The 22741-nt window shown below is 41.2% G+C and overlaps 1 protein-coding gene across 1 annotated transcript in view; it reads right to left on the bottom strand.

Annotated features, from left to right (window-relative positions):
• Nucleotides 1-802: 802 nt before the first annotated feature.
• HAPLN1 (hyaluronan and proteoglycan link protein 1) overlaps nucleotides 803-22741 on the bottom strand; it is a 28000-nt gene continuing 6061 nt past the window's right edge. The window contains exons 3-5 of the mRNA XM_054003556.1: nucleotides 19310-19681; nucleotides 8988-9290; nucleotides 803-1092 (exon numbers count right to left, since the gene is read on the bottom strand). Of these exons, the coding sequence (XP_053859531.1) occupies nucleotides 803-1092; nucleotides 8988-9290; nucleotides 19310-19681 (965 nt within the window). The remainder of the gene's footprint in view (nucleotides 1093-8987; nucleotides 9291-19309; nucleotides 19682-22741) is intronic.

Genomic DNA, 22741 nt, shown 5'->3' with positions numbered 1-22741 from the left:
ATGTCCAGGAGAACTAATTGTGCTTCTTCCTATGCATGGGACCATGAGCTTATTTTTCAGAAAGGCAAGGTTTGAAATTGTAAAACTAGTCCTATTTTTGTGGACTGTTTTAGCTGCTTTTATTAAACTCTCTGTTGTTCCCATGTGAACCAGTGAAAGCAGTTATTTGCTAACATATATTGTTGTGAGATTTCTTTGTGAAACCTCACTGATCCCCTTTAACAAAAAGATTGTTTTATTTCAAAATTCCTGTCATAATCAATTTGCAGTGTTTCTCAAACTGGTACAAATATGTAAAATCTGTGCTTTTAAAAGCTTCTGCTTTGAGTAGCCTTACACTCCATAATTGTGCCCTAGCAATTGTCAAGCTCTATTGCATGCCCCATTCATGAAAATTATAAATTTTTTGGGATGATATAGCTTAAAGAATTTGAATCTAAAAGTTCCTTACCTAGAGCTCCCATTAAATTATATTAATTTAAAATATCTATGGAATGATACTCTCACAAAAAAAAAAAAAAAAAAAAAATTCAAAAAAGAAAACACTAAAACAAAGCAAAACCAAAAACAAACCAATGGGTTTGGGGGAGGGAGTGTCTACGAAAATGATTCTTTACAGTAAGTAAAAGAGGTTTATCACAGTTTTGGTATCTTGCATGAGTTCATACCCCCAAAATAAAAAAAAAAAAAAAAAGAAAAAAAAAAAAAAGGAGACAGACATCTTTCACACTGTAAAAAAAAAAAACAAAAAAACAACCAAAAAAAAAACCACCAACAACTTTCACGCTCTAGGTACAGCCTCTCAGTTGTAGGCCCTGAAGCAGTAGACACCGTACAGCTTGTGCTTCTTGTCGGGGAAGCCGACGAAGCGCACGGCGGCCTCGCTGGGGCTGCAGCGCTTCCGCGGCCGGGAGATGGGGTAGCGCACGCTGCCGTCCGCCAGCCAGCCCGCGTCGCAGCGGTCGTAGCCCAGCAGCTTCCAGGCCGCGAAGATCTGCCCCACCTTGGCGATCTGGGAACCGTCCTTCAGGCACGCCTGCACGGCCTCGTCGTAGGTCAGCTTGGTGGGGTGGATCAGGTAGTAGAAGCGGCCTGGAAAGGGAAGGAGGAAGGCGGCGTTGTTAGCGGCGCGGAGGTTGGGCGCCGACGGTTTTCCCAGTCTTAAATCCTCTGGTCAAAGAATTACACAGAATCACAGGGTTCTCGGAATGAAGAGACCTTCAAGATCATCGACCAGCCCCAACACCTCGACTCAGCCCTGGCACCCAGTGCCACATCCAGGCTTTTTTAAAACACATCCAGGGATGGCGACTGCACCACCTCCCCGGGCAGACCATTCCAGAACTTTATCACCCTTTCTGTAAAAAACTTTTCCCTAATATCCAACCTATATTTCCCTTGGAGCAGCTTGAGACTGTGACCTCTGGTTCTGTCAGTGCTGCCTGGAGAAAGAGACTGACCCCACCTGGCTACAGCCACCTTTCAGGTGATTCTGTGACCTCAGTGCTGTTGCTTAAAGAATTTTACTTTTTATGCACTTTTCATACATCCACTGCTCTCTATACCAGTTATATAGCTCCTGGTATTTTTCCTACCCTTTCTCTTAGATTTTAGAGTAATAAGCCGACCTTCCAACACAATTCCTGAAATACTGTTTGGTCTTATTTTCAAGTAGAGGACCTACAAGAAGACATAACAGGAATTGGGGCATAGAAACCCTCGCACCAACCCAAGGGGAAACTGAATCTCCTATTGGATGTACCTCTTAGATATCCTCATTAATTAACCTTATAAAAACTGTAGAAATTCATTAGCTTTGGGCCCATAGCCCATGACTATGGATACATATGGAAGCTTCCAAGATATTTTTTTTATCCTACCATTTCAATACTGTGGCAAGGCTTTTTTTTGGATTTGATTTATGGCAACAATACTATAACACTGACTTTCGAGGAGAAATGGAGATGTTTGGTTGACAGATCATGCCAAGCAGTGGTTAATTTGGGTCTGTGCCAGTTGGACGTTGTGTTGTGGAAAATATTGTGATTTTTTTTTTTTTTTTTTGTATGGTGAGTTGATAAGTATCAGGAGGAAAAATAAACGTACTCAAAAAACAGCCCTGGTACAGAAAAAAGACTATTTGAACAAAAAACACAACCAACCAACCAAAAAAAAAAAACCAAAAAAAACCAAAAACCCCAAAAACAAAAGTCAATGCTATATTTATTTCTTCTAATATAAAAGGATGGCACCTCCACCTGAAGTCATATTCAGTGATAGCATTTAGGGGAGGGCAGCTGCAGGTGACATGTGCTCTTTTGCTCTCTTGCAAGGTGGTGACCTTGTTTCTGATTAAATGCAAACAGAAAAAAATTTAATTTTTTAATTTTTTTTTTTTTTTTTTTTTTGTGAGAAAGCCAAGGCATTGAACATCTCCTCAGGAGGAGAGTTTGAGCCTGTGGTGGAGCAAAATTTTGTCTGCTGTAAGTCTTCACCAGCAGTTCTGCAGCTCTGTTTCTCTTTAGGCATCAAAGGGCATATCCTTACCACAACATGGGACTGAACTGACAGTGCTGCTAAGAAAAACGTTCCCTGCCTCAAGGTAATGAAAATATATGCCAAAAAATAAAGCCCAAAAAACCAAAGTCTCCCCTACTAATCCATACACAGCAATGATATTAATATTGATTCCATTTATCAAGGCAATAAGCATTCATTGTAAGCATTTCATTCATTATACTCGGGGTTATTTATCATCACTGATTTGACAGCCAAGTGGACTGCAGAAGAATCGTGTTTCTTTGAAGGCATTCAGTAATTTCCAAACAAATTCACAAGTTTTCAGTCTGCCTGATCCTGAAGAGGAGAGTTAGATGAAAGAAAGGAAGGACTTTATTTTTGTGGGCAGCTTCTAATTCCAGAGCACACTCTTTACTGCTTAATTAAGAACATACTCGAGGAAAATATCAATTTTCTGCCTCACAAAATTTAGGTAGAAACACAGAACTATGCCTGTTATGAGATTACTTTCTTGGTGAGGAAAAAGTGGTGAGCAAGTTAAGAGTTATGTCAGCTTCATTTTCCTGCAAAAATCAAATCAAAGCTGGAAATTGTGTATCAAGAAAAGAACAGTTAAAAAAAAAAAAAAAGCATTTACATTGCAGCTGTGGTCGAAAAGAAAGTTTTTAAAAATTTAATTGTTGTCAGAGAGGGTATCTACAGAACCTCCACAGTAAATTATCGAGAACAGGTAATCATCCCTTTGTAAAACACTTTTTTAAACTCTGTTTTGGCAAGCTGAGAGCATTTACAGCGTGCTGCTAAAGGGAATATTTACTAAATGGAATCCTGTTACTGATACACTGTTAAGAAGAGGTCTCCCCAAAGCAAACGGGATTTCTGATTTAGGGGAACAGGGGTTTGGACTGATAGTGGGTAAACTTCACCGAGTTTATGAGCTCCTCTTCAAACCATATGTCAGTGGAATGTAATTTCCTAGGGATTTGCAGTAAGGTCAGGCTTTTGACATATGACATCAATAATAAAAGCTCCTATACTCTGCTCCTCCCTCAAACAAGAGAAATTGAATAGTAAACCCCACAGGGGTGCAATGTGTATCCAGAATGTCTGATTACGTAGAATTCCATTAATAAACTCCGTGCAGATCTGCAGCTTTTCCCCCTGAAAATAGTTGGTATGGGGTTCCTAACTGTTCAGTCTCAGAATTTATTAATTGATGTGGAAGGATAGGGAGGAATTTACTGTCTCTCTCTCTCTCATTAATGTCTGGAGGTTGGGTCATTTCTACAGAGGATCCTGCCTGATTTGACTCCTCACACCAAAACCATGGGGCAGAGGGTTTGTGCTCAAACCCACTCAAACCTCATATATAACAGCTATTTTAGGATTTTGTGTGTAACAGAGCAGCTAAAAGAGGAAAACTCCAGCCACTGACCTACACACCCCACACCCTTGTGACTGTGGAATTTTGAGGGATGAATCACACTTGGGGATTTCTTCAAGCTTAGTGCTCAGTTGAGAAGTTTATTAGTGAGTTACTCTTATGAAAAAAAAAAAAAAAAAAAAAAAGGAGAGAGATATTTAAGACCTGGTAAATATTTTGACATCCAGTGATCCTCTCAAATAACTGATTTTGAATTAAATATGTGAGAAAAAAAAAATTAAACACACCAATATCAGTCATGACTGTAGTGAGTCAGAAGCAACCACTCCTACTAAAGGGTGTGAGATTTTATTTTGGGTTCAATTTCTCATTTTGGAACAGTTGCTACATGTTCCCAGTGATAAAATACTCTGAAATAGTCAAATGAACAGTCAGCATTATTCAGACAGGACTTTTCACAGCTTTCTCCCATTTAAATGGCAGAGGTGGTTTGTTTGTCTCATGCACTGCTGTAATAAACAGCTGGCTCACAGCTGTGTTTTTAACATGCTCTCAAAAATTTATTCTTCGTGTTCTTAACTTTGTTAGAACAAGATTTTTACTTGATTCTCCTAGAGCTGATGAAAGATCAATTATGCACTACGATTCTGTGGACAAAGTATATAACAAAATGCCTGTTAATGAGGGGAAAGTGTATTGCAAGCTGTACTTGTACTTTATTTTCCTCAAAAATGCTTAATTATAGAAGACCTGATAAATACATTTGCATTTAGCTCTTTTAGCACTTTTCAGTGTGAAAGATTCTCAGGGATTTTCCTTCAAAAAAACAAAGTACTGTTGTCCTTCAGAAGACCTTTGAAAATAAATAAAGAATAACCACTCAGCTCTTCCATTATGCACTCTTTGGTTTATGGCTGTTGGGCTCAGTGGGGAAGATTGTAACAAAGGGATTAATCTGCATTTATTTCCTCAAATTGTTCATCTGGAGAGATGGCATGGGGGAGGAGCATCCCCATTCCTTGGGACAAGGAAAGGAGAGAAACTGGGGTGATCTGCAGCCCTGGAAAAACTTCGGATGACGTCAGGTTGTGCCATCACACAGGGCAGGGACCCTCAGCTTTTCTAAAGATGACATGGACTAAAGTGGTTTCCTCTGGGCAGGACAAACGGAGGAGAAATTGGTTGTGAGAAGAGCAAAGCTGAGCCCTCAGACACCAGGAAATTCCCACGTGGAATTTTCAAATTTAAGTTAGGCATTCCCCGTTTGTGTACATTCATTTTCAACAGCCTTTTATCAGCACGAGGAATGTAAAAATAGATTGGGAAACATATTGCCATCCAGTGCAGGCAGAAAATATTTTGTTATTTCAAAATATGGATTTCTCAGACGGCATCAGGCTGGTGTTACTCCTTGCTTTTTGTTTTATGAAACATATCACTCTATATCCTTATAAACTGGTAGCTGGCTGGTACTATTAGATATAAAGGGTATGAAATTATTTCATGTTCTTGTAGGCAAAACATGAACAAATCTCGTATGAACCAACAGAAAGATTTGAGTATAAATCAGCTACACAGGCAGAACAAAATGTGTAAGTGTTGTATTTGCCTTACTCTATGAAAAGGCATCGTAGAGGATAATTTCATGAAGTAACATGATTATTTGATATTGCAGCTTTGCTCAAACTATTTTCCTTGTGCAGGTAACAGAAAAGCATGCAATTTTTTTTACTAATGGTGTAATCCCTTCATTTTTAACCATTATTTTTTGTGTATCCAGGTCATCACAGTTGGGATCCAATAATCCCACAGGGGAAACACTGCACCTGGATTTGGATTCGTTGCATTGATGATTACAGTTTCATTTTTTTACCTGAATGGCTAAATACCATGGTTTTTACCTTTCTTCTTCAGGTAAAAAACAAGCTTTGCATGTGCTTCAGACCAAGTTTTTATGCTTTTACAGCTGAATTATTTGAAATTGAACCTTTTTTTTTTTTCTTTTTTAATAATCTCTGAGATCATAATGCATTTGGGGGATTTTTTTTTCCCTACAGACAAACCATTTAGAAGGTATCTAACCTCACTCAACCTCTTTTTTTATAGAAGCTACCAAAACTTTTTTTTTTATTTTTTTTTTTTATTTCTCCTTATCCTTTCCTGCTCCTGTGGGCCTTGGAATTTTCCCATCTCCATTACATAAAGTTGAAGGCTCCTCTGTTTCCTACTACCAGGAGACTCCAGCAGCCACTGGGAATGCACTGTGTCCCAACCTTGGCTCTTCCTGAGCTGAGAGAATCAATATTGGATCTTGCAGTAGTAATAGGTTTGGTTTTGGTTTTGGTTTGGTGTTTTTTTTTTTGTTTGTTTGTTTGGGTTTTTTTTTTTGTTTCTTTTTTTTTTTTTTCTTTTTGTTTTGTTTTTGTGGGTTTTTTTTGTTGTTGTTGCTGTTGTTTTGATTTTTGGTGGTTTTTTTTTTTTGTTTGTTTTGTTTGTTTGTTTTTTTGTTTTGTTTTGTTTTTTTCCTGCAACCACTATCTTTGGCAACTGCCAATCCCAGCCTGGTGGCAGAATGGGTCATTTTAACTTTTTCCCTCTGCAGTGAGAGAGCTAACACATGCCATTGAACAACCTGATCCAAAATGCTGTGCTGCAAACAGGGAGCTGCCAGAGTGGCTGGGTTAATTGTGGTTGTGGAGGTGAGCTGGGGACAAGGAGTAGTGGAGAGCACAGCAGGGACATTTGAGGATAATGTAATCTGGTGAATTAAGGGAGTGGAAGCTGAGAGGAGCAGAAATCTGGATTTTCAGCTGATGTCATGAGTGATATTTGACACCGAGTTGTGGGGAGTAGCTACCTATATCTATCTATATCTATATATCATCTATATCTATATATCATCTATATCTATATCTATATCATTTATCTATCTCTATCTCTATATCCATATCATCTATATCTATATCTATATCTATATCTATATCTATCTATCTTAATATATATGTTTCTATATATATATATAATCTATCTATGTCTATATCTGTATAATCTATATTGATATAATCGATATATCTATGTATTTTATATATATGTATAAATAAATAAACAATCAAATAAATAAATAAATAAATATTAAAAATTGTAGATATATAATTATATATACACACTTCTCTCTCTCTTCCTCTCTCTCTCTCTCTCCTCTTTGCTGTGTAATGTTCTGTAATTTCCAGACTCCTCAAGGCTGAGATTCGTGTCAGTGCCTTGTCTTTGATTGCTCTCCTACTTTATACCTTTCTTCTCCCTCTTTCTTTCTCCTTGTATCAGTGCACAGACAATATTTATCTTAATTAGTTCTTGTTTTTAAGCCAGTTATCTTACTATTCTTTCTTTTTTTTTTTTCCCCCAGAAATTATGCTTCTTGTTCCTTAAGAGATGCTGTTCAGCTTCTGGTGTGTAAAAGATCAGTGAGCAGTAAGTCACAAGGTTTTACTCTGCAAGCCTTGGAAAAAAGTGCAGCTATCACCTTTTAATTATTTTCCTTTGATCATTTAATACCTTGGTGATATTTCTACAGTACAGGGTTAAACCTGTATAGAAGAGATGAGTTCAAACAGGATTCCACCTCGGGTAAATGAAGCAAGAAAAATTGAGCCAGCATTTAATGGGATGAAGCAGTATGATTAAAAAATCAGCCAAACTTGTATTTCAGATCACTTTGAACCTAATGTAATACCGCTGGCTTGAGGATTTGTTTGAGTTTTCCTGTTGGTTTTTTTTTGATTTTTTTTGGGTTGTTTTTTTTTTTTTTTTTTTTTTTTTTTTTTTTGTGCTTTTTTTTTTTTTTTTTTTTTTTTTTGGTTTGGTTTGGTTTGGTATGGTTTGGTTTGGTTTGGTTTTTTTGGGTTTTTTTTTTTGGTGGGGGTTTTATTCTTGTGTGTATTTTTTTATTTTGTGGTAGGGTTTTTTGTGTGTGTTTTTTTGGTTTTGTTTTTTTTTTTGAGGGTAGGTTTTTTTTGTTTGTTTTGGTTCTTTTTTCCTTTTTTTTTTGGATTGGTCTTCTTCTGTGAAGGGTGATGCAGACTTAGCACTGCAGCACATCTTCTGAAACCAAGGCTTATGTTTATTTTTTTGCTGTGCTGTTGGGTGAAACTGCTTCACTGTGGCTAAGCAATCTGTGCAAAAATATAAAAAGGCCATGCTCCATGGTCTGAGTGGGCTGCAAGCCAAACCTATGCAGAGCTGTGTAGGAAATATCCACAAGTAGGATGCTGTAGAGGATTGGACATTCACAGCAATGCTTTCTAAGTCTTTTCCTGACACTAGGTAAACCCTGAAATGATAGCAAGCTGAGATTGGGTCATTTAATTTCATTTCACACCTAAAAAAAAAAATAAAAAATCAACTAATAGCAAAAAAAAAAGCTTGCAGTTGCTAAAGTAAGGTTTACAGAAGTCCAACCTCAGAGCAAAAGTGATTGGTGGCTTGGCAGCATAGTAAGATTAAAAATCTAAATTATGAAGGAATAAAGCTAGAAATAGGTCTGTTGATAAGGAACTATTAATCATATTGGACCTAGTACATGAGCAGGAGCTGCTTGACACTGCAGAATAGGTGCAGTGATGATCAAAATTCTGTTTTGGTGGCATATTTAACTGATAGGAACAGAATTATTATTGACTTCAGCAGGAAACCTCAAATGATGACCTGCAGGTTCCTTCATCGCTTTAACTGAGTTAAACTGGTTACACGCCAGCATTAGAAGGGTGTGTATAAATTTTGTATGAATCTTAACGGGGTATGTATAAATTTTAATCTCCCCTTTTAACAAAGGGGAGATATTAGAAAATCCAGGACAAGTCCTGAGTTGTGAAAACTACCTATGGAACCGCGTGGCAAACGCGACTTTACTCCGCGCGCGTACCCTTGAAAATTCCGCAATGACTTTTTTACCTTGATTATTTAATTCCTAGCATTTCCCGGGTTTGACACGAGGCTTTGACAAACCAAACACCCCTTCCTGCCCCTGGAGTACCTTGCCTAAGCACAGCCATTTACGGGGGAAGGGCGAAGGAAAGGCTCTCACCGTTGAAGTTGGACGTGAAGCAGAAGACGTCGTAGCGGCTCTTCTCCTTGTCCCAGAACCCGTAATTCCTGACTCCGGGCACGGTGTTCCTGCCCCCACAGGGCTCCCTGGGCTTGGTGATGGGGTACTGCACGGAGCCATCGCTGAGCCAGCCGGCGTTGCACCAGTCCAGCCCCGACCTCCAGGCGTCGTAGAGCTGGTCAAAGGAGGCCATCACCGAGTCCTGCTCCGCGCACGCCCGCTGCGCCTCGTGGAAGTTCAGGTTGTACCGCCCCAGCCGCGGGGAGTAGGGGAACACCACACCTGGAGCAGGGGAAGAGGAGAGTTGCCAGGCACTGAGAGAGCAGCGATGTCGCAGGGACATCTTTCTTTCTTTCAGGACTTTTTCGCAGAGGAGCACAGAGAGAAGAAAGAGAAAACAATTTCTATTTCTGCTCCTGGTTTTTCCCATGTGAGAATGCGTCTGGAGAATTGTTTGCCTGGGGTGATTGCTTGGTTGGATTCTGGTGAGGATTGTTTGAGCCTGATGGCAAATCCAATCCAATCCAATCCAATCCAATCCAATCCAATCCAATCCAATCCAATCCAATCCACCTGTGTCTGGACTCTCAGCAGAGAGTCACGAGTTGTGAGTTAGTGAGATATGGTAGTTAGAACAAGTAAGTTTGTAGTTTTTAGTATGTTCCTTTATATAGCTTATTAATGTATTATAGCATAGTTATAATAAAGAAATCATTCAGCCTTCTGAATTGGAATCAGACATCAGCATTTCTTTTACCCTTTTTTACAATACAGGGAGAAGCTTTGGCAGCCACCAGGAGGAGGAATAAAGGGGAGGCGAAGGTTGGATCTGTGACGTGTGGCAGAGCGTTGGTTTATTTCTGGGGAAAAACGCCCCAGCAGTGCAGCGGCACTGGTTTTGGGAAGAGGTTAGGGCTGCTGCCTTACCTCTTCAGCTGTGCCAAGTTTAGGTGTGGTATTGGAAAGAAATTCTTCACTGAAAGAGGGATTGGGCACTGGAATGGTCTGCCCAGGCAGGTGGTGGAGTCACCATCCCTGGACATGTTTAAAAAAGACTGGACGTGGCACTGGGTGCCATGGTTTAGTTGATGAGGAGGAGTTAGGTCATGGGTTGGACTAGGTGGTCTTAAAGATCTTTTCCAACCTAGTTCATTCTGTGATTCTGTGATTCTGTGCTGCCTTACCTAGCTGGATCATCCCCTTCCCAATGGGAATCCTGCCAGGCCTGCATGCAGCTTCCACCTGCACCTTGCTGTCACTCCCCTGCTCTCACAGTGCTTAAAGGAGGAGCAGAGCTAGCTGGAATTATGAAACTACACATTTTCCATGGAAAATTCCCATCTATCCATTACAAAGGTCAATTTCTCATTTTAAAAAGAGGCAATTAAACCCTAGCACAGCTCTACTTTTTGAATTTGCTTGGGTCTATTTTTCTTTGCTTATTTTAATTTTGTTTGTTTGGGTGATTGTTTCTTTGTTTTGGTTTGGTTTGGTCTTTTTTTTTTGTGTGTGTGCATTTTTGTTTGTTGGTTGGTTGGTTTGGTGGGGTTTTTTTTTTAGTGTGGAATGGGAGTAGGGGAACTCCTGGCAGCTATTTAGGAAGAAGAAATTATTGAATGAATCACTGAATTTCTATGAATTATTTCTTTTGACTCATAGACATTAAGATGAAATGTTTTGATCGACATAAAAGAGCATTGTGTTCTTTGCATGAGCCCTGGCCAAGATTTCCTGAGAGGCTCAAGGCAGTTGCTTTTTGTTTGCGTTTTTGGTGGGTTTTTTTGCATGGCTTTTTTTTTTTTTTTTTTTTTTTTTTTTTTCCCCCACATTATTCCAGTAATGGGAATGTCTGCCTTAACAGCAGCATTTCAAGGCTAATCTGGTAGGAGGCACAATTTTAGCATCCTGGGGTTTTAAAGCAGGAATAGCTATGGGGATGTGAAATCAGTGAAGTGGTGTGGGAGACTTTTCAGCTGGTTTTGGGCCGTTTGCCACCACTCAGGGAGGGACGGCTCCTCACAGACCACAGGCTTCCCCCAGCACAGATGGTGGCACAGCCCTGGTGGGAAACCATGTGTGACACCACCTTCCCCCTCTGCCCCTGCAGCTCACCCTGAGACAGACAGGGTCACTGTGCAAGGAGCACGGCCCTGCCAAATGCTCTGTCCCTGCCAGGGGACAAGGACACAGCCTGTCCCCAAGCCCTGCCTGGTGCTCATTGCTGCCCAGACATTGCAGACAGGTACAGGACAGAGACCTCACGACAGAGGACATCCAAAAGGGGCAGGGAAACGTGGGGACACCTCCAGGATGGTTTCAAAAGTGACATCGAATCACTACCCTTACCTGACAGATTTTTTTTTTTTTTTTCTTTTCTTCCGCAACTTCTGATTTTATGGAAAATATCAGAAGTTAAACAGTGCTCCTTGGAGGGTGAAAGAAGTTTCAGAAAGCGCTGAGGAACCACCTCCCCATGTGGGTTTGATAAAACAGAAAAGAGAGACGTGAAACAAGAGTTTGGCTCAGACCACCCTAGTCTTTGGCAGGGCTTAGAAACTTAACCCAGACCTAAATTTTACAGTTGGCTTTAGCCCATAGTCTCATAATAAGCTGAAATAAAATGGTATTAGAGAAGATCCAGCTCAGAATGTTTATCCTCAGATATCTCTGTAGAACTAAGTGCTGTAGGACTGCAGACAAGATAACACATAAGCCAAAAACTTTGCGCTGGTATAAATATCCACCTTCCTTTTTACTTTTTTCCTGCTGTTGGATCCTCTTGCCTATAACAATTTCATTGTCCTCAGGGCACTGCAGAATAGGAGACAGAAATTACCCAGTGGTCAAGCAAGGCAGTCACCATGTGATGAAGCCACTCTTCTTTCAGAACATTCTAACCCATTTCTCTATCTATTCCACCAGTTTCCTAAAGTCCCCTTGCTTCCTCTTCCCTCCCTCATCCTTCTGTCATCCAAGTGTTATTTCTGTTTAACAAAATCTTTGCTATTACTAAATCTGAGTGACTTGGTCCAAGAAAATAAAGCCTGCAAATGTAAACTTGGCAGGGTAACAATAAACAATATTTTGCTCTCCTTCATCAATTAGCTAGAGAGTCTGCTTCAGTTCTTTCCTTTTGTAAATCCTTTGTTAAAGGGCTTTTCTGTTATGTGATGTTCTGAGCTGCAGTCAATGAATGTAATGTAACACAATGTGTGTTAAATTCAACTTCATAAACAAGACACTGAGGATGTTTCCTGTTTCTTTGGATCTCTGTTTTTCCTTCATCATATCTATGTTAAAAGAATATCCATTCCTCATCAGTGCTAATGGATAGAAATATCACTGGGTATAATAAAAAATTAGCAAATGTAATAGGAATCTGAGCCTTTTTTCCTTTATTAGAAATCTAATACTTTTTTTTTTTCAGAACTACATTTCCCCAGACAACAGGCTCCTTTTCCAGTACATGTGTTTGATTTGCATATACATTAAAAAAACACCCTACAAAGAGGAAAGATCAAGATATAAACTTACATACTTCTAAAAACTGAGCAACTAATTGATAACTATTTAAACAGATTCGATTCCTCAAGGTTCTAAAATCTCTTTTCAAAAGGGGCTAAACTGTGTATATAAATGTGTTACAAATCTGAGTTTGACAGTCTGGGACATAATGTTTTTATAACATAAATATGCACTAAACTGTAATATTAGCTTTGGGCTATATTTGAGCAGACTGCATAGAAGCTGATTTTTTGTTGGAGTTCATCTGCAGTACAAGCCTGTAACTGATTAGCATTAATTTCACCCTGCCAGGGGTGGCCAGGGGTGATTTTGCTGAGGAAAATGGACTGGGAATGTGCTTTGTGAATTACCTTGCAACTTTGTTAATTTTTTTTTCCCCCCCCCTTGATTTCCCTACCAAACCTCTCTGAAATTCATAGTGAGGGCTCAATATTCATCTCCCCTTTCTTTTACACTTTAGTAGTGCTGATCTTTAGTTAATGGCAGGGCGTCTTCCTCAGTCCTGGACCTTACAAACCCGTCAAAGTATAATCCATCCCATCTGTTCCTGAATGGACAAAAGCTGTCCTGAGGCTCCTTGCTGTTCCCACAGCACAGGCTGAGCCTCAATTTCTGACTCCAGCCCCGTGCTCTGCCACTAGACAAAACACCCGCTCCCAAACTTTAACAAATTCAGCTTAAAAAAGGGAGGGGGACAAAAAACTTCCAGCCTCAGAAGGTCAAAATCTGGTTACTTTGTGGGAAGGCAGAGCTAAGGAGCCTTAGCTTGACCTTGGTGATGCTGTTCCTCACCCGTGTGAAGCCTGAGTGGGGATATTAATTTCCATTACAAGGAATGATGGTGTGGCTGCTCTCCCAAAGCCACGGTGCTCTGGAATAGGTTCTGCCCCCCAGGGAAGGACCTCCTTGCTCCCAAAAGAGACAGGAAGAGCCTGAGACACATCAGCTCAGCAGAGAATTAATCTGTTGGTGAGAAACGAGGGGATTTATGCACCTGTGACCAAGCAACTGCAGTTTAGAAAATGAATCCTGTAATGGAAATTGGGATTTCTACCAAATCAGAACATGAGAACTGGATGTATTTATATATCCTCCCCACAGGAACACCAGTATTCTTATGGATTTCTCATTCAAGTGAGCAAATGTACAACTCTTCTCCACTTGCTGTGGTTTTTTTTTTGGGAATGTATTTGTCTTATTTCTATTTCAGAATCTTATATGTAGGTAGCCCCTAAAATTCAGTGCAAGCAGTCACTTTCCACACACTGTCAGTGCAAAGAGCTGCAGCACTCACCCAGGACAACAAGGTGAGGAAATAACCTCAGAAAGTTCAACTCCTGTAATGATTTTTGGGGGTTAATTAAGCCAGCACCACACACAATTAGCAGTTTCAAGAGTATTGACACGTGGAAACAGAATAACACAAATTTCTGTTGATCAATATGTGGAAAAAAAATTTTAAAAAACTGGAGTAAAGAAACAGGCTTCCTTGAGTTTTAGCCAGAACTGAAAAGTTTTCTTGCAGTCAGTGTAAAGATGGGGCAACTGTAGGGTTTGCTATTTACTGTACTGTAGGGTACAGTTTTATGCTGGCAGGTATACGGCAAAATTTTCCATGCTGGATTCTTAAAAATTCCATAAAAACTGGTGACCCCCTCATTTTCACAGAGTCTCCACCTCCGTTTTCCTGCCTGTCAGAACTGTCAGATGTCTGATCACCCAGCCACTGGCTGTCAGCAGGTATCAATCTCCCTGAAAATGAAACTGAGCCTTGAAATTGTGTCCCTCCACCATCCCATAACTGTCAGTGGGGTTGCTTACTTCTAATCAATAGAAACATATAAAATATGTTATATTAAAAATTTTTTATATATATAATATATATAAAATATAAAATATAAAATACACTGATCTGGGCATATTATTCTCTTGTATTTCTACAGCTTTTATCAAAAATTTGGGGATCATTGCCTTTCTCTGCTCTTCTTAGCCTAATTACTCCTAATTTTTTTTTTTTTTTTTGGACACTTTCCTTTTGGGCTGTCAGTTTCAGGCAATATTTTTAAACTTTTTGTTTCACCTGCATCATTCAAGTACCACTTCTTGGAGCATGTGCAAACACAGCTCTGTCTGCAGAGCCCTGTCACAGAAGGAATCACTTTGGTCTGCTGCGACTTTACTCTTGACAACCCCTCTTTGGTTTTTGTTCCAGGCACCCACAAAAACTGTGTCCTATAAACTCAGTTTTTCATCGGGGGTAGGACAGATTATCACACAGAGGGTATTAGAAAGAGGTGTTTTTTTGGTGTGTGTATGGTTGGAACAGCAGCACACAGAGGAAACAAATACGACATTATTAGGCTAAATCTGATTTCTCCTGCTCTTGAGAGCATGAAGTTGATTTCCCGTTGGTTTCAACTCTGAATTCCCCACTGCTTACATCCAGCTGAAGACCAAATGAACAGATTAAAAAATGATTGTTTTGACAGTTTGAAAAAAAATTGTTTATATGAAGCTTATGGATCTGTTTGAGCTATTTTGAAATAAAGAGTCTGGTTTTGAAAGGGATGCCTGTCTTTTTTTTTTTTTTTCTTTTTCTTTCTTGGACCTAAAGGCCAACATACCTCAAAGCAAGAACATGAATGCTCATGGGTTTTGGTTCTTGGGGAGACACACAAAGAGTTAACTTCTATCTAGAAGCTGCTTTCTACAGAGGCTTTTAATTATTTTATCCAGATCTTCAAATTCCCAGTAGCGCTGGATGTAAAAGGTAATTATTTTACATACTGTATTGCAAACTTATTGTGTTCAACTCTCACCTCCCTTAGAAGAGAGAAACTATTAAAAAATAATTCTAATTAAAATAATTTTAATAATATTAAAAAATAATTCAGAGCAAGAGCCTGCCTTTGGCTGTTCAGCATTGTCCCACTTTCTCTGTCACCCCTCCCCTGGTTCTCCTGAAGGGAGGGCACACAAAACCTGTGCTTGAGCAGCACCTGAGGGCTGGAGCCTGGGAGGCCAAACTCACAAACCTGGCACAGTGAGATTCATTACAGTGCCAGGTGTTCGTGAGGAAATAAACTAGCAGAGCACAAACATAAAGAAAATTTGGTGTAGGACCGTAAAAAGCTGCTGTAAATAAAATTTAATGTAAGCTGAGAATTCTTTTTTTTTTTTTTTTTTGCGGACAACAATATCTGCCCGCTGTCACAGACCTTTTAATATGTCAGGCTTGTGACTTCCAGGGCACTGAACAAAGAGTGTAGAACTCATGATCCATATTTTATGTGCAGGAGGAGAGTAGGGCCAGTCCAGAGAGAAGATGGCTTTGGTGATGAGGCTGGCTCTCCATAAACAATATCCTGCTTTCCCCAGTACTTGGCACTTCTTGCAGCTGCTGTGCCCAGACCAACCCTGACCCTCCCTCAGACCTCTCCTGGTACTTCAGGCTGCAAACAGGACGAAAATCATGACATGATTTAGGACATGAACAGCTCCTAAAGCTGCTGGTTGTGGAAAACTGCAGTGGGTTCCAGTTCTGAGCTTTAGCTGGTGCTCAGCACAATCTCTCTGGGCTAGGGAAGAAAAAGAAGCTGTGCTTCCCAATTAATAAAAATGAAGGTATGTAACAAATTCGGACTGACTCTAACTTCAGTGGTTTTTTTTTTTCAAAGCTAAGAGTGCACACTTATTATGAATGGTTTATTTAATAACAACCCCAGGAGGCCTTTAAGGCTAGAAAGAATAAAAATGCTGTCAGAGTGGGAGAAGGGAAAAGGTCCATTGAGGTGGAGGTCAACAATTTCGGTATTGATACATGGCCGTGGGTTTTGTACAGGGAGCTCACACCATTTGCACTGCTCTTGGGCATTCCTGGGTGTAAAATGCTTTGTCCTGCTGCCAATTAACATCCTTAAGGCCACCACCTCAGGACATCAGGCTACTGATGCAAAGCACTCCCACTGTGAGATTAACCTGATTATTTACACCAGTAGAATGTTAGAATGGGCTGATATATTTTAATTTTTGTCCAAATAATGTGGTTGGTTTTTTTTTTTTTTCCATCTTTTCTGCTTTGCTCAAATACATGAGGTGGAAATTAATGCCAGAACTACATAAAGCTGCAGGGGTGTTGAAAAAATAAGCACAGGGCCATGCAAAGAGAGGAGTATATTCTATCAGCTATATATCTCCACTGTAATATTATCATATTTTAATACTTATCTTTTTATTAGGAAAATTCAGTGTACCATAGACCCAGAATTACTGGGTTTAGTCAACACAAGCATGGTTGACACTGAAACTCTCACCACTTTTATTTTACTTGAAACGTTACATTTTACCATGAGGTTTTGCAAAGACAAATTTCCTTCCAGTTTAAGAAACACCACAATGTCAGAAATGAGCAGCCTTACACCTGTCCCATGTGTGACAAAAATCACTGGAAAACCATTGCTCCTTACGTTAGGCAGACACTGGTTAAAATATATAAACCTTCATTTGAGCACGGTTTGGAACACACTTGGCTGAAGAAATAAGATTCCTCCTCTACTTATGAATTTCCTTATTTTGGAGGAGGGATCCTGACCTTGTATCCAAGGCTGGTGCTATGTTACAAAACAGTAACGGTAAAAAAAGGTAAAGAATCTTTTTTAAAACAAGTCTCCCTTTGTGTTATTGCATGCAGCAAAGAAATGATTTTTCATTGCTTTCCCGCTGCACCTTTAATCCAATAATGAATTTCAGGTATGGATTTCTGCATGTGCACAAGCATTCGTACCAAGCTTCAGGCAAATTTGCTCTGCTTCCACGTCCATCAGCATCTCCCCTTCCCAGGCACAGAAGGAAGCTTTCATAGCACAATTCCCTTGCTTTTAACAGCAGAAAAATAATGAACTTTTGCTGCAGAGGAAGCAAGAGCCCGGGCAGGAGAGGAGAGCTGTTTCACTCAGGTACAGCTCAGCCTGCCAGGAGGAATTTTCTCCCTTCAGCTCCCTGCTGAGCCTGCCCCAGTGGAGGGGAGGCTGAACACACCAGAGCTTTTGGCCAGCAGAGAAGAATAAAGATTCTTCTCCTCCAGCTCATTTCTGTCTTCACTCATAGCTGAGAACTTAAGCTAAACATGTAAATGTCCAGTTTTCTTTAACACATACGTTTGAAAAGAACAGGGTACATTTTTGTTAAAGATGAATTATGTGGGATGGAACAACCTAAATGCACTACCTCACTGGCATGGAAACTGGGCAGGGTCTTCCTGCAATCCAAAATGGGAAGTTTCTGTGAGCTCCAGCCAGGAATGGAAGAATAGATGTAAAGAAGTAAAATAAGCCCATTATGTTTATCTGGTTCCAAGAACCACTCAGACATTCTTATTGTGCAGCTGTATCCTTTTTCCTCTTTTCCTTTTTTTCCTTTTCCTCCTTTTCCTTTTCCTTTTCCTTTTCCTTTTCCTTTTCCTTTTCCTTTTCCTTTTCCTTTTCCTTTTCCTTTTCCTTTTCCTTTTCCTTTTCCTTTTCCTTTTCCTTTTCCTTTTCCTTTTCCTTTTCCTTTTCCTTTTCCTCCTTTTCCTTTTCCTTTTCCTCCTTTTCCTTTTCCTTCTCTTTCCCCCTTTTCCTTTTCTCCTTCTCCTTCTCCTTCTCCTTCTCCTTCTCCTTCTCCTTCTCCTTCTCCTTCTCCTTCTTCTTCTCCTCCTTCTCTTTTTCCTCTTTTTCTTCTTTCCCCATTTTCCCCTTTTCCTCCATTTTTTTCTTTTCCCCCCCTTTCCCAACTTTCTTTTTTTCATCTTTTTTTTTTTTTTTTCTTTTTCCTCTCCCTCTCTCAGGACCCCTCTGGCATACATTTGCTGGCAAGTGTAAAAGTATGTGATGTGTCCTCATGAAACTTTTAATTTACCTCTGTGTTCAGTTACCTCAGTGCAGTGCTCTTTGGGAAAAAAAAAAAAAAAAAAAAAAAGAAAGGGTCAAACGCTCTTTTACAAGCATTGAAACACATAAAATGTATCTGAATTGCACAAGAAGTAAGGAATGATAAAATTTTGTCCTCTTTAAACCCGTTTCATTACTTTTTCACTCTACTGTTTTCAAGAACAATGCTGAAGAAAATGACTAGACACTACATGTAGGAGTTGTCCTGGCAGACAATATAAAGATCTAATTTATCTAAATATAAGGCTGGAAAAATGCAAACCCACTGTCTCTGGATAACTACTGTTACATTTTGTTATCTTTAAAAGGAGATTTGCATTTGCTTGATAATCTAAAATATACCGGAGTTTGGTAAAATTAGAATTGCGGGGGAATTTGATGTAATTTCACCTAGGTAAAAAGATGCAGTGGCTTCTGCAAAATGACAGGAGAAAATGAAGAACACATGGAACTCTCAGCACTGTGTTTGCTCATCCTTTCTTGGCTCCTCTCACACCAGGTCTGGCTGGAATTTGGATACGCCGTAGGCTAGCGTAAGTTATAGCAGCCATGATGATGTTCCAATTTGTGATTGTTGCCATGGGCTGCCAGGCCAGGATTCCCCAGAGCACAATGAATTCTGCTCCCTCAGCTTGCTGCTGTCACTGATAACGCACTAAAATCAGTGATAACACACAATCACCGACGAGACAAAACCGGTGATAACACAATGTCGCCGATAACACAACGTCCGCCATAGCGCAATACCTGACAGCCCAGTATCAGCAGGAGGAGGAAAAGAAAAAGCAGGAATTCCCTAACAATTCCCACAATAACCCCACTCAAGGTGTGGCTCAGGGTGCCTCCTACCTTCCAAATTGAGAGTCACCACTGCCGTGTCATCCTCCAGCCCTTCGATCACCTCGCACTTGTACCTGCCGTAGTCCTCCAGCCTGATGTTGGTGATGACGAGCGAGGCGTCGTTCTCGCTGCTCTCCCGCAGGGACACCCTGCCCTGGTAGCTCCCGTAGCTCTTCCTGTGGTGCCCCATGGCCACGAACACGTCCACTTCCTTGAGGTAATCGTAGGTGAGTTTGGTCCACTTGACGCGGATTTTGTGGGTTCCCGAGCCGGCGGTGGAGGTGTGCTCGTGGTAGAATTTGCACGGCAGTGTCACGTTGCCGCCGCGGTGGGAGAAGATTTTGGCTTGCTCTGCTACCACGAGGAGACGGGGCCCGTTTTCTGTAGGATTTGAGGAGAAAAAGGTGAAACCAAAACAAACAAACAAACAAACAAACCACCCGCCCTCCAAGAATTGGTTTGCGGTCTTCCTTTTACAAAATGGGTGTGGTCAATGCCGTTGGTGCCTTAAGTTTTAGCTTTTATGTTTTTCAGATTCTCTGCTGCTTTAGTGTGTAGCTCTCAGATTCATATTTAGTGCTAGCAAGTTGTCCTCCCAGGGTAGGTAGACTCTTTCCCCTTGGAAAAGGAAAACAACTCCTTTTCCAGCTTGACCAAAGACAACATTTACAAGCTCCAGGCCCAAAAATTATAAACAACAGTAAATTGAAGAGAGAAAAACAAGGAGGATGGGAGTGCATGGGCTAAAGCTGGAATGGGACAATGAACTGCAAGGTGCAAATGGAGCAGAGCTGATCCCAGTGAGAGCCCCCGGGAGCGCTCGTGCATTTTGGGACCATTTTGGTTCCTCTTGGGTGCAGCCCTGGCTGGGCTCTGGTGCTGCCCAAGGTGGATCCATGGAGGAGATCCTTTGAATAAATCCCTGCTTTATTCTCTAGCTCTGTCCAGCCTCTCTTCTAGGTCTGCCTTCACAAGGCATCACCATTTGTATCTGCAGGATCACTGCCCTGCAATAATTTTGGACCTGTTCATTAGTAAGGTTTATAAACCACTTATAAATAATTATTTGCTCAGCTCAAAGCATCTCAGTGCCCCTCACACAGGCACAGACCGTCCCATATTCATGAAGAGGGAGTTGTGTAAATAGATTTGCAGAGCTGTATTGCTGATAAATGAATGTCATCACCCGTAAAAATCTCCAAAACACTTCCCATATTTTCCTTGTTCAGGAGCTGCATATCAGTGCTTTATTTTTTATTTTCATAATTCAATTTTTCTGGAGGGATTCAGCTTATTCAGGCAGCAGCACACAAAGCTCCTTACAGTTTGGAAAGCAGAGAATCCCACTCACAAAGCAGAAAAACCATTTATGTATCAAACGGCATTATTTATACTGACATGAAAAGTGCCAGCAAAATTCTAAAGTAGATATTTTAGGCGTTTGTATTTTATTCTAGCTTTTGAGTATAAGTTCCACTTCTGACCGGAGTAAGGAAGTCCAGCTGCTCTTCAAACATAAAATGTGATCCTCTGCTTCCCACCCTCTTCATCATCCCAATGTGGTTTTTTCCTCATCTTTTTTTTTTTTTTTTTCTGACCTCCTTAAAACTTGTCGCTGTTTTATCTTTTATATTTTGATCTCACTTTTCATGCAAACCTGCATGTGACTGTCTGTCTCCTCTCCTCCTCACCCCAGGTTTCCTGCTTTCCTTCCCTCTAGTAGCAGATGTTGCCCTGTGAAATAATTTTGCTTAGGACAGTCAGCTGGGGCAGGTGCTCGCTTCCAGCCCTGAGTCTCTGGGGCTTTTACAGGCTGTGCTGCCTTGGGAAAACCCTGGAAAATGCAGATTTCATGTGCTGGTCAGCAGATGTGTCCAAAAGTGAGAGTTTTCCCTCCTTTCAGTACCTCTTGCCTCGTTCTTCATGCGAAGTTTCCAAAACTGACTGAGCCCGTTGGGGTTTGTTGTCCTTGACTCCTGATACAGTGACCAAAACCCCCAGTAAATCACCACCTCACTCTGCATTCACAGAGTCTGTGAAAAGAGGACTTTGCAATCCCCTGTGCATGTTTCAGCAAGTCGATGTGGCCGCCCAAAAAATGTGATTCCCCACTCTGAGGCTCGAACTGGCTCTCTCTAAATCCAGCAAGGGCTGTGGGTGAGCTCCCCAAAAACCACAGAGGCTGCTGAGAGGGTGGCCCTGTGAAGGCTAGCAGCAATTTTTCTGCTGGGGATCGGTCTGGGCTGGTTCAGGAAAAAAATGATGAAAAAAATGTTATCAGACGTGGGTGGCTGGAGGAGGGAAGGACTGGATGAATGCAGAGCTCTCCATGGAGTGTCTATCCCACCCCCTCCAGCTGTCTGTCCACAGCACTGCAGGAACCCTGTGGTGTGTCCACAGCATGAGGGGTCTGCAGGGAGACTTTTGGATCACTCCAGACCCTCCCAGGCTTCTGAGGCCTTGGTGACAGGTCTGTGGTTAAATGAAATATCTGCCCAAACTGCAGCCTCAGCCTGGATTTCCCTCTCTGCACTGAGCTGCACCCCAGGGAATGCAGCATTTTGTGTTTATGCAAAACACGTCTGGGGGTGGTAATTGCAAAGGCAAGCTTGCTGAGTGCAAAATGTGCATCTGCTTGGGGAAAACAGGTATCCCAAAGGTACAGTTCTTTGTCAGGAGGTGCTGTGTCCAGAGCATTGCTGCTCTCTGCACAGGTCAGGGCTCCAGCTTCCTCAAGAATGAGCAAATTTGATTGCTGCAAGGTGTTTAGGCAGGGTGAGAGACCTTCCTGCCTGGTGAAAAAAAACAAAAAACAAAGCTGCAGAGCAGGTCGCCTACAGCCCCTTTTAAATTGTGTTCTTTTTCACTGCCCTCCTTTCCAGAGGCTCAGGGATGCTCCAATAATCCATCTTCCCCCTTCTGAGGAGAGCATCCAAGGAGAGAGGTGAGCTGAGGTAAGGCGCCCATGGAAAGCCCTTACCAGCAGTTTCCACAGGAGGAGGAGGGAGGAGGAGGAGGAGAAGGAAGAAAGCGAAGACAGCCAGCACAGCTTGCCTGCAAATTTTTCCTGTTTCCTTTGGGGACAAAGATGTTCCACAGTCCTCTGTCCACCTTGGGAGGAGAAGTGTTATGCTTTGGGGTGGTTATTACCCAGAAATCTGATTCAGAGCTCAGCTATGTTGGGTCTTTAATACTGAAAATAGTCAAGTTAATAAATATTAGCAGAAAGGACTGGGGCAGGAGGGAGGCTCTGACTCAGGCTCTTAATGCTCCACTCTTTCTAACAACTGTGCCTGTGCCAGCAGGGCCTGGAGGCTTGCCCCAGAGCACTGTCACCTCTGACTCCAGCATCAGCATCCTAATTTGGGGATGTTCCTCCCTGCTGGCTGCCTCCCACCTCCTCTGGCCCTCTGCACCAGCCATTACCTGAGTAATGGCTCT

This window comes from Vidua macroura, chromosome Z, assembly GCF_024509145.1.
Source record: "Vidua macroura isolate BioBank_ID:100142 chromosome Z, ASM2450914v1, whole genome shotgun sequence".
NCBI lineage: Eukaryota > Metazoa > Chordata > Aves > Passeriformes > Viduidae > Vidua > Vidua macroura.
The sequence above is the reverse complement of the archived record's forward strand: the minus strand, read 5'-3'. Positions and strand labels throughout refer to the sequence as shown.